Consider the following 14981-nt stretch of genomic DNA (forward strand, 5'->3'; position numbering starts at 1 on the left):
GGGGAAAAAGAAGAGGGAATGATGAGAGACAACGGTGGAGGAAGAAGCAAGAGGGCTTACGTGATTACTTGTGGGATAAAGGAAGAAGCTTTATGACTTGGGAAACGAGGGTGGTGGTATCAGAGAAGCAAATACCTAAAGGAAAGGAGAGAGAACAGACAGGGATCTAAGTAGGCTCAACCTACGTAGAGCCTACCATCACCTACCAGGTATGGTGATGGGGTGAGGATGGGCAAGTGAGTGTGGACAGGCAGGGATTTAGTCAGGAGCTGAAGATTGAAGGGTAGATAGATGGGGTGGGGCACCTTAGACTTCTCTGTGACTCTCAGACAGGAGTTTCCACTCAAAGAGGAAGGATTCCACAAAGTTGAGAGTGAGGGCTTGGCTTGGCAGAATCTTAGCTTAGAGATGTTTTCAGGGAGACTTTCAAAACCACTGCAAGATCTGGCCTCTGGACTGGGAAACCACCTTTCTGGTCAATGCTTTAAAAGGGCTGGAAGGAGCCAGAGAGAGCCTGGGTGGCTCTCAAGAAGAGGAGGGGTGTGTAGATGGCAGTGCCCCCACCCCCACTTAAGCCTTATTTAAGGCCGGCCTCGGTGTTTGGTTGGGTAATGAACTAGATAAACAATTCCCCAAATAGATTAAAACGAAGTGTAAGTTACAAAGGCGGCTGGTGATGATGGTTTATTCCCGGGCAGCGCACCATTTCTTTATTTCCAAGGATAATTCAGTGTAAATCACCTTAATTAAAAGTGTCAGCCCAGCCCATGAATATTGTACTTAGGAACGCGTTTCCTGGGTCCCAGTTATAATTTAAAACCCATGGATCACTAGGCAGCGAGTGACTGAGCAAGGGAGGAAATCATTGGGGGCGGGCTGTGGAAACAGGGAGGGACGGAAGGCAGAGCTGATGGGCTGGGCGGGAGCCAGGCAGCCAGAGGCTCTAGACTCAAACCTCTTCTCTCTAAGGCAGACCCTTCACCAGACGCCTCAGTCCAGGCGTGTGAAGTGGGGACGGGGGCATGAAAACTTGGAGATGGGGTTGTTGGAAGAAAAGTAGGATGCTAAGAGAGGAAAGGAGTTTTGTGGAGTATCAGTCTAGTACGAGAGACTCAGAAATGATCCAGAAGATTGGCAAAGCTAGTGGCTGGACATTCTGACCCTGAATTTCTATTCACCAGCAGAGTCAACTGAAACCCAGAGGCAGCAAGTGGCCTCCCCAAAGTCATACAATAAAGTGGATAGAGAAAAAGCAGCTCAGAGCTCCACCCTGTCTCCTAAATCCCCAAGTATCTTTGAGAGAGGCATTGTAGACAATAAAAAAGTAATACTTTAGACCCAGTCAGACATGAACTCAAATCCCAACCCTTCTGCAGACTGTTGGAACATAGATGTGCCACCTAATTTCTCTTAGTTAACTTTGTAAAGGTTTTGTGAAGATTAAATGTGATAGCCCATGCCTGGTGTGACGCTGTGGGATAATGCATTGGGTTGCAAGGTTGGCAGTTCAAATTCACCAGTCGCTCCTTGGAAACCCAATACAGGATCGCTATGAGTCGGAGCTGACTCAGAGGCACTTAACAACCACAATGCCTGTCACATACAGTGGGCAGACAGTAATTCTTTTTCTCTTCAACCTGATCCAGGCTCCCTAGGATAGACACTTGAAATAATGGTCGGTTTGAACTGCAAGGTCAGTGGCTCAAACTCACCAACCACTCGTAGGAAATCCTATGTTGTTGTTGTTAAGTTCTGTCCAGTTGATTCCAAGCCATAGTGACCCTGTATAGGGTTTCCACGGAACAACTGGTAAGCTTGAATCACCGACCTTGCAGTTCAAACGACTGCAGTCTGACGCCTTAGCCCGCAGTGCCACGGGTTGGTGAGTTGGAACCAATTCTACAGCACTTAACAACAACAGGCCCAGCCCCATGCCCAAACAGAAGGATGTCAGTACTTGTTCAGAGTGAAGGAATGATGAAAGTAATGAATTCCGAAACTAGCAACTTCTCAAGAGCAGCTCAGTTTCCTCTAAGTTAGACCCAGTCATGAAGTAGGAATACAAGGATCATTTATGAACAAAGTATAATTGAATAGAACCTGGGTTGGCTATCCTTCCAGGGCCGATAGCCCCACTATATGAGTCAGACAGGCAGGTGGCTAGTTGTTACATTCAGAATTGGCCTCGCCCTGCAGCTGAGCCTGGTAACCTCTGCACTGTGATGTGTTTGTGTGTGTCCATATGTGTCTGCATTTGGGGGGTTCATGCCTGTCTGGGCGTGTGTCAGTGCACATAGTGTATATAACTATGAGTGTTTATGGGGATATACGGGCATGTGCATATATGCACCCAGGTGCATGTGACTATTGTCACTATGTCTTTATTGACACATCTCTGTGACTATTGTCACTATGTCTTTATTGACACATCTCTGGGAATAGGACTCCATGTCCATGCTTGTGCATCTGTATGCATGTCTGAGTTTCCAGGCTTGACCACATGTATCTTTGAGACTTGGCAGAATTATAGCGGGTCTTTGCTTTCTGCTCCCATAAAGATTTGCAGCCTCGGAAACCCTGTGCATGGTCACTATGAGTTGGAACCAACTCCATGGTACTTAACCACAACAACAATCGATATATATGTGTACCTGCCTTTATACCAGGGTGTCTCAACCTTGGAATTGTTTACATTTTGGGCTGGGTAATTCTTCACTGTGAGGGGCTTCCCTGTGTATGATGTTCTACAGTATCTCTGGTCCCTACCACTCCAGTTGTGATGATCAAAACTGCCTTTCTGACATTGCTAAATATCCCCCCTGGGGAGCAAAATAACTCCCTGTTGAGATTCACTACTTTATCTGAATCTGCCCTATGTCTTTGCTCAGATATTGGGTGTGTCTGTGTCTGGCCTTGTGGGCACCTATACACATTTCTGGGTGTCTCCTGTATGTATACACTCTGTGTATCCATATGTGCCCCCTATCTTCTGCCTTGGATATGCCTGTACCTTTTGTGTTTTCTGGGTCTATCTGTGGCATGCTCTAGATCTATGCCGTTTGTGTATCTGTGTGGGGAGCTTGTGTGATTGGGCTGTCTCCCTGCGTGCATGTATTTGTGTGTATGTGTGTGTGTGTGTGTATGCACGCATGGTGCATGAGCACAGATGTGGTGAGCATAGTGGGGGTGGCAAGGAGGGAGGGACAGGAACAGGGATATTAATGTTTCTGAAGTGGATCTGATTTGATACGTCTTGTTCCATTGTCAGCATCTGTTTAGCGGGGATTTGTAATACTTTGTGGCTCTGGATCACTCATGCTTAGCGTGGGATGTGGCCTTGCATACCAATTTTGTTATTAAACACAGTCCTCGCCTCCCCCACAGCCCATCCATCACCTCCCTCCCCCGCCCCTGCCTGCTCTGAGCCGCCCACCATATTTCAGGGCCCAGCTCCCGCCTGCCCGCCCGCCGTGCCCGATGCCGGAGGGCTTGGGGCTGACAAATTGAATCAGGGGGAGATCATTCCTGGCCTAACGCAGTTTGTAGCGTGTTGGAGGGAGAATTGACAAGAGCCATGTCAGCTCCATCACCCCAATCCCATAGGAGTTAAGAGCTAAGGCTGGGGACAGGGGGTGGAACAAAGTGGGCATCTAGGACAGGCAGAATCCTGACACTAGGACTCAGGTAAAGCCCCTTTCCTGAAGTCTGTTGATGAGGTTTCCATGCCTGGTGTCTGTAGCCCCCGCCCAGACTTTGTCTCTTGTCCTTACCCCTGGTGGAAGCTGAGCTAGGCAGGGCGAGTTGGGTTTAAATGGACTGTGTGGTATTCACTTGAGCTGCTGGACTAAGTGGGCAATGTCTTCTCTATTGGGGTCTCCTTTGCCTGCCCTGACAGCAAATAGAATGGTCATCCTGTTTTCTTCTTTTTTTGGCAGCAAAAATTCCCTTCTGAAGGATGTCATGGCTCCAGGAACCCCCAAGGTAGGTGACTAATTGTGTGTTTCCCATCTGCCCATCCAGAACTGGTTCCTCCTGAAAAAATAGCTTTTCCTGGATTCCCCACTAGCACCAGGGTTGGAACTTCAGCCAGAAGCCTTGGGCTGCTCTGTGTACTTAAAAGTTTACCTGTGGTCTGTGTATGTGAGTGCTCATATGACTTCCTCCTCTGCTAGCCAGAAGAGGGTCAGAACCAAGAAGGGCCTGAGGACTGTGGGGGACCCAGAAATAGAGGCTGGGAAAACTTCATGGAGGAAGGTGACCTAGATATAGCATGTGAAGAAAAATACAGAAATGCAAGTCAAGACAGATAGTGCAGAGCCTTAGAAGCCAGACCATGGTGTGTATGTGTGTTGCTTTATCAGGAGGAGTCAAGGAGGATGCTGGGCTCATTTGGGGAGATGGTCTGCCCTTCTGGTCAGACACTATAGGAGAGAGGCTTGAGAGGCACAGGTAGAGAGGGAAAACGTGAAGAGCAAGTTATTTGTTCAAGGGAAGGGACCAGAGAGGCCTTAGCATGATGACAAGAACTTCTCTAGGTGGCCAAAGAGTCAGATGGCACTGCTTCCTTTAAGGGGGTAATTTTGAAAATAAGGAGCCAGGCAGGACAATTAAGCCTCCCTCAATGGCTATCCCATTCCTACCCTCAGTCTGAGGTGGCCTCCTTTCTCATATGTTCTCATACTGACTGGTTGTTGTTGTTGTTGTTGTTGTTGTTGTTAGGTACCATCGAGTCAGTACCAACTTATAGTGACCTTATGTACAACAGAAGGAAACATTGCCCGGTCCTGGGCCAACCTCAGCCTAGTTTCTAGGAACATGAGCAGTGAATGTTGAAGCTTTAGGAATGGATGAGATTCATGAGGGAGGGTGTATTGAAATTAATACAAAAGCCATGAAGAGAATCTGAGAATTTATGCACTCTGGGGCAAGATAAGGTACAAGGGAAAGAGAGTTAAGAGTGGCACATTAGAATAGAAATCCAGGCTCCTAAGGGGGGCAAATTTTTCAGAATGTATGCAGTGGTCAAGTAGAGGAATGCTGGAGATGGGGCTGTTGTATCTAGAAATCTTATAAGCACTGTGAGGTCTGAAAGAGTCATTTTGGAAAAAGGGGCCAGAGTGACAGGTATCACTTGCACAGGATTGGCCAAGACCATTAAAAAGCATAGGAGTGGGCTTTGCACCTTCATGCAGGACTCTGTGCAGGACTCTAGTGCAGGGCGCTGGACAGAGGAAGGATACAGAGAACCTACCCCAGCCTTGAATTGCTATAGGTGCCTCCATAGGTCTCTCCAAGGAGGCAAATCCCCTGCCAGCCTAGAGAGAGAAGGTGGGGGTGCCAGGCAGCTGTGGGCAAACAGACATGGGAGCCACACTGGCTGAGTCTGGTCCCACCTGGAGCATTTAATAAGTTGTGTTTAAGGAATGTCATAGACAAGCTGCCACAACTGCTAACACCTGAGCAAGGCTGGCAGGTGGGGGGATTGGACCCCCGTGAGGTAGGTCTATGTTCTAAGGATAAACCCATGTGCACACATGCACAGGTCTTGGTGAGAATGCATACACAGTCTAAAACATGCTCAGAGTCCTGCAGCCATGGACACAGACTTTGATAATCATAACCAGAGACTAGGAAACTGCCCAGCCAATTTCTGATGCATACGCATATCCCCAAAACTGAACACTTCAAGGTCCACCCTCTGCCTTGACTGAGACTTTAGGGAACCAGGTCATGGGTGGAAGAGGTGGAAGGCAGAAGGTTCCAGCAAGAGACTGAGAGGACAAGGAGAAGGAGGGAAGGAGGAGGAGAGGGTGAGGGGGGCCTTAGACAAGATTGATGGCCTCGTTGCCATTAAGAAAAAAATTAGCCGGTGGCGGCTATCATATTAAAGGGTGAAGAAGCCGTGAATTATTTTCTTAAAGATCTTATCGCTTACAATGATAATTTTACCTTCCAAAAGGCCACTTTTAATGAGGCGAAGAGCCAGGCAAAAAGTCATGATTTAATGCCGGGATTTTTTTTTCAAAACACATTTTACTGCTTTTTGGTCCATGTTTAAAAAGCGCCGGTGACCTTTTTTTATTCTGCTTGCCCCAGGTGTAATGCTGAGGCCTCTCAGGGCTTCTAACCTAGAGAGAAAGAGAGAGAGAACGCACAAGCTTCCTCCTGGGATGGGAGAGCATGGGGGTGAGGGGCAGCCCCACAGTGTTTCCCCCACTCAGCATCTTCTTCGGGATCCGAGCAGGAGAAAGACAGTTCTTAAAAGCACCTTCTTTCTGAGCTGGGGACTAGGTCTCCCACCAGGCCTGGGTGGGCCAAGATGGGGCTTCAAGTTGTAGGGAGTCTGGCCCCTTGGCCCTTTCCAGCCTTGATCCTCCTCCAGCTCTCCCTCAGATGGCTCCTGCGTGAGCCCTCCCCTCCCAGAGCCCTTGCCTGCAGATGTGCAGCAGGTCCACCGCATGCGGGTCACATCCTAAGGCTCAGTCGGAGATGGAGGATAAATGGCTGCTCCATCTTTCCCAAATTGCTTTCTTTGGGCTGTCACTGGCGATTTGGCATGGTTTTCGAAGCTGGGGAGGCCTCACAGGGAATTGTATGCTTCCGACTCAGAGCTGTGCAAGCTGGAGAAGTGGAGAAGTATGGATTGCTCCCAGGCTTCTTCACCCCCCACCACCCCGCCCCCCATTTACAGCTGCACAGGCCTTGGCAAGAGTTAGCTCTTGGGCCCAACGTGCCATGTGGTATTTAGGATTGTGGTGTTCGTACACAATTTAAGGCAGACAGTTTATTAATCTAAACTGCAGGCGTATGTAGAAGAGGCCGTGCAGGATTGACACGGGGGGATTAGTTTTGCTGGGGTTTTTACTGGGGTCATCGCTGCAGCGCAGGGATAAATGGACCCAGTGTACATCCCTGGCCGCATACAAGAAACTCATACATATTATTTAGTTTACTGTCTCCACAGCGGGGCTGCCATCAGCCTATATTAGGGGCACACAGGGTAGTGAGTATGGGTCTTTACCACCAATTCTTCATGGGGTTCTGTCCCAGAGTCTCTGTTCTCTTCAGGAGAATAAAGCAGCTCACTGGGAGCCCCAATCCATGGGGGCAGGGATTAGCCTAGCAGGGGTCTGATATAAAGCTCGGAACCAGTTGTCATTGAGTTGATACCACGTCATTATGACCCCTTGTGTGCAGAGCAGAATTGCTCCATAAGGTTTTCAAGGTGATGACCTTTTGCAGATCACCACACCTTTTTTCCAAAGCATATCTGGGTGGATTCAAACCACCAACTTTTCAGTTAATAGTTGAAGACTTTAACTACTCTTGCACTCCTCTAGGGACTCTAAAGCAAAGGTCTCAAGGTTTCTGAATGCATAGGGTAGTGTAGAGGAAGGCTAGAGAGGAGGCCATTGTATTTGGAAGTCTTAAATCTCTAGTGAAGGCTGAGAGGATAGCGTCAGGAAAAGGAACCAGAGTGAAAAGTATGACTTCTGCAGCGCTGGCCCCGCTTCAGATCTCTGCCCATTTCTAGAGTCAGTCTATCCCCTTCCCACAAGTACACTCCCAGGGCTGGAGTACATGCCTCTAGAATCTCAAGTGTAGTCCCTTGGTCCCTCCTTCTCTCTGTCTTGCTCCCCAAAGTTCCATAGGACTGGCAACTCTAGGGGACTGAATGTAGTCTCATTCGGGCTTAAGGCCACATGCTCTTTTTCTTCTTCCAGTCCCTCCTGTTGTCTGCTGCTATCAAGAGGGAAGGAGAGTCTCCAACAGCGTCACCCCACTCATCTGCCACTGATGACTTGCACCACTCCGACAGATACCAGGTGAGGAGGGTGGCTGGGTGGGCATGAGAAGTAAGCTCACCTGAGCAAGCTCTTAATGGTGTTAACACCTCCCCATCCTCAGGACAAAAGGAGAGGTCTGAACTATGTTTGTTTCCCTTTGTGTCTGAACCCCAAACTGAACCCAGAAGTCCCACATGTCAGCAGATGGGTCTTAAATGGATTTGGGCAAGTTGTGTCAGGATCCCCTGGACGCTGATGAGCTGAGTACCCTGAAAGTAGGAGATAGTCAATGAGGTTTGGTTTCATGGGAGATTCAGAGACACAGCCTAGGTGTCTCTAAGGTGTGTCCCCCACCCCACCCCCAGACTCAGAGTTCAACGCCACGATCTCTTGAGTAAATAGCCCTTCAGTACTTCCAATGTTGACATCAGACACAGACAGAGACAGACAGGCAGACAGTGAGTAATCAAACAATCCTAAAAGATCAGAGCAGGAGGGGGCCGAAAGGTAACATCCTAGCTGTAGATGGACCGTTGTTATACTAGGAAGGAGACAGAACTTTCCCCAGAAGATTTTGTCTGAAAAGAGAATCCTGTTCTTCTTTGGGATCCCCAGTCAGATGGAAGAAAACAGGGCCTTGCTCCAAAGAATGTGTATCTAAAAGAAGAGCTTTCTCAGGGAGCCCCAATGTGAAAAGAGAAAAACAGCCCTGGCTCAGAAGTCCTGATCTGACACAGAAAGACAGGGTACCAGGGAACAAGGGTCACTGATAACGCATATAAAGCCTCTGTTAGAATTAGAGAAAAGCACCCCCTCTCAGGCAAGCTGGTTAGAAAAGGGCCCTCTTTCCTTCCAAGCTACCACAATCCTGTGTCAGGGTGCAGAGTATGCAAAGTGGTGTGCTGAATCTGGGCTGCAAACCAGCCTCCCTGACCCTGCTCTACTAGACACCTTGGGTTTCTCAGTCTGTGGAGGGGTACCAGCCCAGTCTCAGCCCCTGAGAGACATTGCCCTGGCCCGGATCTCCCAGGTCTGAGATAGGAAAATAATCGTACTCTAAGGAATTGTGGTCTGAGTTCCACCCCAAAAGGGTAGACAGTCTCCTGCCTGCAGAGGCTCATCCTGTCTACATCACTTATCGCACCCAGCCTCACCATCTTCTGAATGCAGAAAAGAGGAACCATCAGGCCAACACTGCCCCAGTTCCTTGGCCTCCATTCCTACAGCCAGAATGTTGGTATTTCTCTTATTCTCCAGAGAATATGAGGAAAGCTATTGACCCTTTTGCCTAAAAAACAAAAACAAAAACATAAGACCCCCTTACACACAATTGAATACAGCATTGTATACACAACTTCAGGAGCTTAAGACACCTCTAGAGTCCATTCAGTCACCCTTAACCCTTACCCTGATCTGGACTCTAAAGTATACCTTTTAAAGGACAAATCAAATTAGGTTACTTTTTACAAGATAAAGTCTAAGCTCTTTAGCATAGCATGAAAGCCTTCTGGGATTTGAATTCAACCTATATTTCAAGCTTCTACTTCTAATTCCTCCCTCCCTGAATCCTAAGGGCTCTGCTCACTAAATGTTAACCACTCCCTGGATGTGCCATTCCTTTCTTACCTCTGTGTGTGCCTTTCTACATGTTGTTTCTTCTAATGGGACTGTTTCACCCCACCCCACTAAATTTCTATTTCTCTTCAATTAACAATAAAAACCCATTGCCATCAAGTCAATCCCCACTCACAGTGTCCCTATAAGGCAGAATAGAGCTGCTCCTTCAGATTTCCAACACTGTAGGCCTTTACAGCAGCAGACAGCCTCATCTTTCACAGAGCAGCTGGTGGGTTTGAATCACAACTTTACAGTTAGCTACCCAATGCATAACCCATTGTGTAACCAGGCTCCTTCCCTAATATTACCTCTTCCAAGAAACCTTTCTGGATTATTTTATCATCTCATGACCCCCAGGACCTGTCCTTGCCTTTAGAACCCAATATTGTTTTTGCCTGTTTAGATGGCCTGTTATCTAATGATGTAGAATAAACTATCCCAAAACCTACTGGCTTAACATAACAATTTAGAATTTCGTAGGATCCTGTAAGCTGACTGGGCATTTTCTCAGGTATACGCCTCATTCAGCTGGAGGATGAGCTGGACTGGCAAGGCCAAGGTGGCCTCACCACGTGTTTGGGAGAATGGGGTGCCTTCGTTCTCTTCCATGTTGCCTCTGATCCTCCAGTGGGCTAGACTGATTTCCCTACGTGTCAGTCTCAGGGCATTATCACATCAGGCAGGTGCAAAGCTGGAGGCCACACGGTATCACTTCCACCACTTTCTCCTGGGCAAGACAAGTCCCAAAGATAGCCCAGAATCAAGGGATAATGAAATTGATTCTGAGAGGAGAAGCTGCAAAGAAATAGTGGCCATATTTACTCAATCACAATGCGTCTGGCTCCTTCACTGTATTCGAGTTGCTGTCTTATCCTTCCTTTACTCCCTTCCTTCTTTGTACTTCACCTAGTACTCACGTATGTTCAGCCCAGTGTCCTTGCCTTGCATATTTAGAAGACACAAATGTGCAAATAGATCATTGTGACCCAATATTTTAACTGCTATGACAGAGTGTAAATAAGTTTCTAGGGTAAATTAGCAGAGGAAGAGGAAAATCAGAAAGTTTCACAGAGGAGGTAATGACTAAACAGGTTTCAAAAGAGGAGTAGGCATTCTCTTGGTGGCAAGAAAGAAAGGGTATTCTACATAAAGGCAATACTGTGTGTAAAGGACATAAAAATGTGAACTGGAAAGATTTTTGGGGGGACCTGCTAACAGTTCACTTTTATTAGAATGCAAACCACAAAGGGAATTGGGAGATGAAGCTAGAAAATAACCCAAGAACTAACTGGGTATCTCATGGCCTGCTGTTAACACAATGTCTGGCATATAATAGTTGCTCAATTATGTTACATTAAAAATCATTGAGCTAGGCCTTGAAAGCAGGACTACTGGTTTCTGGTTTAGATTCTCATTTATTTGGCCCCTACTGGGTACCCAATCCTTTTAGCCACAATTTCACTTTACCCTCATAGCAACCCTGAAAGCTAGGATTCATTGCCCCTAATTTATTGCTAAAGTAACAGGCCTAGGGAAAGTGATTTATCTGAGGACATATCATTTAAGAGAAAGAGCCCTGGTAGCATTGTGGGTTACCAGCTGGGCTGCTAACCACAAGGTCAGCAAGTTCTAATCTACCAGCTGCTCCGCGGAAGAAAGATGAGGCTTTCAACTTCCGTTAAGATTTACAGCCTTGAAAACCCTATACAGGGCTGCGATGAGTCAGAACTGACTCCATGGCACACCACTACCACCATTTAAGACAGTTAGAATTTGAACTTGAGTCTGTCTGGCCCTGAATCTGAGATTGTTTCCCAGCCCTACACTGGGTTCAGGGCTTCCAGGTGAACAGTATGAACCTAGGGTTAACAAGAAGATATTTAGCTTAACAGTGAGCGATAAACCAAGAAAGGCAAGAAGGATCCTGAGCGTGGTCTAGACAATCTATGAAAGAAAAAGAATCATCAGACCTTCTGCAAGTGAGCCCCTGGTACCCTTACTTAGAGACCTGGGGATGCAAGCCGTTCACCCTCTTCATTCTTTCATGAATATCACTGTCCCCTTCCCACTGGTGGTGACCCCTTCATGCTAGGCCTTGGCTGGATGACTGGATAAAGGTCTCCCAAGTAGAAGGGATAGGTAAGTAAACATGATCAAGGGGAAGCCAAGGGACTATGACATTCAGAGGAGGCAACTTACCCAACCTTGGGGGGAAAGTGAAGCCTTTCTACAGTTCTGAAGGATGAACAACAGTTAACCAAGCAGGAGATATGGATACATGGAAGATAATATGGCCCAGAAGCCAGAGCATAGCATGCTCAAAGAGCTGTAAGTCGCTCTACAAGGCAGTGTCAGGAAGGCAAAGGGAGAGAGACTAGGAATGGTAAAAGAAGAGCCTGGAAAAATAGGTAGGCCATGTTTGGAGATCTTCCAGGAGATCCACTAATTTGAGGAGACAGTTTTCATTTTGTACTATTCTACAAAATTAAGCCTAGGAGGGTATCACTGTATGTATTATGGAAGAAGAGTTGCAGGGAAACTATGGATTAAAAGACCAGGTGGGAAGCAGCTGCAAATTTAGATAGCTCATAATATTATGAACTACAGCGGTGACCACAGGTTGGTACAGCCATCGAAGAAACTTTCAAGGATGTCAAGCACTATGTGGGTCTCTGAGTTCACCCAGTTGGTTCACCCAATTCTGGAGTGGTCAGTCCATGGATAAAGATTGGTGGTGGTGGTGGTTATGTGCTGTGGAGTCGGTTCCAACTAATAGCGACCCTGTACAGGGTTTTCCGAGGCTGTAAATCTTTCCGGGAGCAGAAAGCCTCATCTTTGTCCCGCGGAACAGCTGGTATTTTCCAACTGCTGACCCTGAGATTAGCAGCCCAATTCGTAACCACTACGCTACATTATTCAAGATATAATGGAGATACAAAGAAGAAAGTACTATCGAGGAAAGGAAAGTTATTGTTTTAAAAATTAGGCCTGAAAGAATAAGAGATACACAGAGGTTGAGATGAGATTTAAAAGAGGATTAAAGGTAGAATCTGCAGGATCTGGTGGAGGGCTAAATGTGCAGGATGAAGAGCGGGGTCAGGATGACTCAAGTTTGAGTGTGTGGCGTTATCTCCTACTAAAATGGGCACCCAAGAGGCAGGCTCTTGTTTGAAGGTTGCTGAGTTCAGTGGTGGCAGCATGGATAAGGCAGTGCCGGTGGGCGCTCCAGATGTTCAGCAGGCAGCTGAAATGTAGGGAATCCTTTAAAGGAACTGCAGATGGGCTAAACTGGGGACTGCTGTTGGGAGCTTGCGGTGGGATCGCCCGTGGGAGACCCCGAATCACTATGCCTCTTGTTAGCCTCAGCGCCTTAACCCTAAGGCAGCGTCCCAGAATCTGAAGTTAGGGCCCGGGCTCTGGGGAGGAAGGAGCTTACAGGGGGAGGGGGCACGGGGTAAGGTGGGAGGGCCTAGCAACCGTTAAACCTGGGGCGGGTTGGCTTTGCGGGCTGTGGGAGGGACCCTGGAGCGGCCCCAGCCGGTTGCTACCGGAGGACTAGCGGTCGTTTCCTAGTCCCAATCTTGTCACCCCCGCCTTCCCCCGTGAACTTTCACCCTCGCGCGCGGCGGCAGCGGGTCACGTGATCAAGGCCAACATGGCCGCCGCCGCTCTTGGGAGCTGAGGCGCCGCCGCCGCCGGGCAGCCGGGGGGAATCCGCCCGCATCGCCGCCCTCGCCGGCCGGGCGGCCGCTGGGCCCAGAGCGCCGAAGGCCGGGGCTGGGGCGGCATCGCGCGGTGGCTACGGGGTCCCACTAGAGCAGCCCCCGGCGGCTATGCCGAGGGCTCGGAGCGGCCGGCGGAGCAGGGGGTCCGGCGGGAGGGAGGAAGTAGGTTTGTTTACGGGTTGTTTGGAACGGGGCAGGCCTGGATGGGGGTCGGGGTCGGGGTCAGGACTCCAGGCTGCGCCTGACGGTCTTGTTTTTTTGTTGTTTTTTTTCCCGCATCTTCTCGGGATCTTCTCCCAGACCTTCCTACGAGTGCGAGCCAACCGGCAGACCCGACTGAATGGTGAGTCCTGCCGGCCCCTCCCTCCGCTCCACCCCCGTTCTCCTCCCTCCCTCACTCCGTGTAGCTCTTGGTAGTCTGGGTCTCTTTGACTTTGGGGTCCCTTGGCTTCTTCGCAGTCAAGGCCCATGGGTGGGTTTGTGCAATCCAACGCGACTGCCCTCAGTTTCCCCATCTGTCTAATGGAGGTTATGGTTCCTTGCTCTTGCCCAAGCCTATCTAAAGGCCCTGAAGAACCCTGGGGGCGGGGTGGGGGGGGGAGGCGGGAAGGAAGGGGGAGGCAATAAGTGCCAGAAAACGAGGAACAAGCTGCACAATTCCACTTGATAACTCAGCTTTGAATTTGCAGACTGCTGGGACCTCACTGTACAAGCCGGCAGGGTGCTGGGAATGTTTTTCTTCCTAGTTTTTAATCAGTGCCCAGTAGTATGAATACAGCCTCTCTGCTGAGACTTGACAATGCAGTGAGATCTGGAGTTCCCACGGCAACAGGAACTTACTCATCCCAGGGCTCTTTGAGTTATCAGTCGGCCCACATTTCACAAAGGTGATCAGCGTGGGCCGACAGCTCTTAGAGGCCTTCTCTGAAAGCAGGCTGTGTTTGCACTACCTGGAGGCCCCTCCCTTTTGGATTCAAACCTCTGGAGCATTACTGTTTGCAGAACACAATTGAATGATCCTTTTTGTGCTGACTGAGGGGTGGTATATCTGAGGGTTGGCCAGAAGAGGCTTAGGGTCTCTGGACCAGCTGGACATCCAAGATCCCTAACTCCTGCCAGTTGATTTCTACTACCAAGCTGGACCCTAATCTGAGAAAGCAAGAGTACTCATTATGGGCTGGCACCATGAGAAGCACTGTTGTCACAACACACGTTTTGTAGATAAGGAAACCAAGACGAAGGTGATTTATTTAAATTCACACAGATGGGATGTTTACTTAGCTGGGTCAGGGTCTGCTTCGCTGATTTTTGCCATGCAACTTTGGCAAATACTTTGACTTCAGAATGAAGTGACTATCCTCTAGATAACTTAGGGAGCAAAACTTTCCCTACCAAGCTTTAGTAAGCTTGTTCAGAACTTAGAAGACGAACGGGGAGAGAAAAACCAAGCCTGCCTTGCTTGGCTGACAATTTCCAGGTGAATCTTATGTCCATCAAGGTGTTTTCCTGGGACTCACAGATCTTCCTCTCCCTAGATATCCTAGGCAAGGAAGCTGGTTGGTTGGTTATATGCCGTGGAGTCGGTTCTGACTCATAGCAACTCTGTACGGTTTCCAAGGCTGTAAATCTTTACAGGAGTAGAAAGCCTCCTCTTTTTCCGTGGAATAGCTGGTAATCTCATATTGTGTGCTCCTTGGCAGTTGTTCTCTGAAGTTTCTTTATTCACTCATCAAACAATGTCTTATAAGCTCCTTCTTATCAGGGGTGGCACTTCATCAGACTGAAGCAGGGTAGGTGAGAGACCTTCGTATTGGCACAGTGATCCTGACTACACTTCTAGAACACTCAGAGG

At 48.5% G+C, this 14981-nt stretch overlaps 1 protein-coding gene across 1 annotated transcript in view; it reads left to right on the forward strand.

Annotated features, from left to right (window-relative positions):
* RNF220 (ring finger protein 220) overlaps window positions 1–14981 on the forward strand; it is a 345043-nt gene that overhangs the window by 311113 nt on the left and 18949 nt on the right. The window contains exons 3-5 of the mRNA XM_006839689.1: window positions 3936–3981; window positions 7725–7826; window positions 13430–13472. Of these exons, the coding sequence (XP_006839752.1) occupies window positions 3936–3981; window positions 7725–7826; window positions 13430–13472 (191 nt within the window). The remainder of the gene's footprint in view (window positions 1–3935; window positions 3982–7724; window positions 7827–13429; window positions 13473–14981) is intronic.

Source organism: Chrysochloris asiatica, unplaced genomic scaffold (genome assembly GCF_000296735.1).
Source record: "Chrysochloris asiatica unplaced genomic scaffold, ChrAsi1.0 scaffold00026, whole genome shotgun sequence".
NCBI lineage: Eukaryota > Metazoa > Chordata > Mammalia > Afrosoricida > Chrysochloridae > Chrysochloris > Chrysochloris asiatica.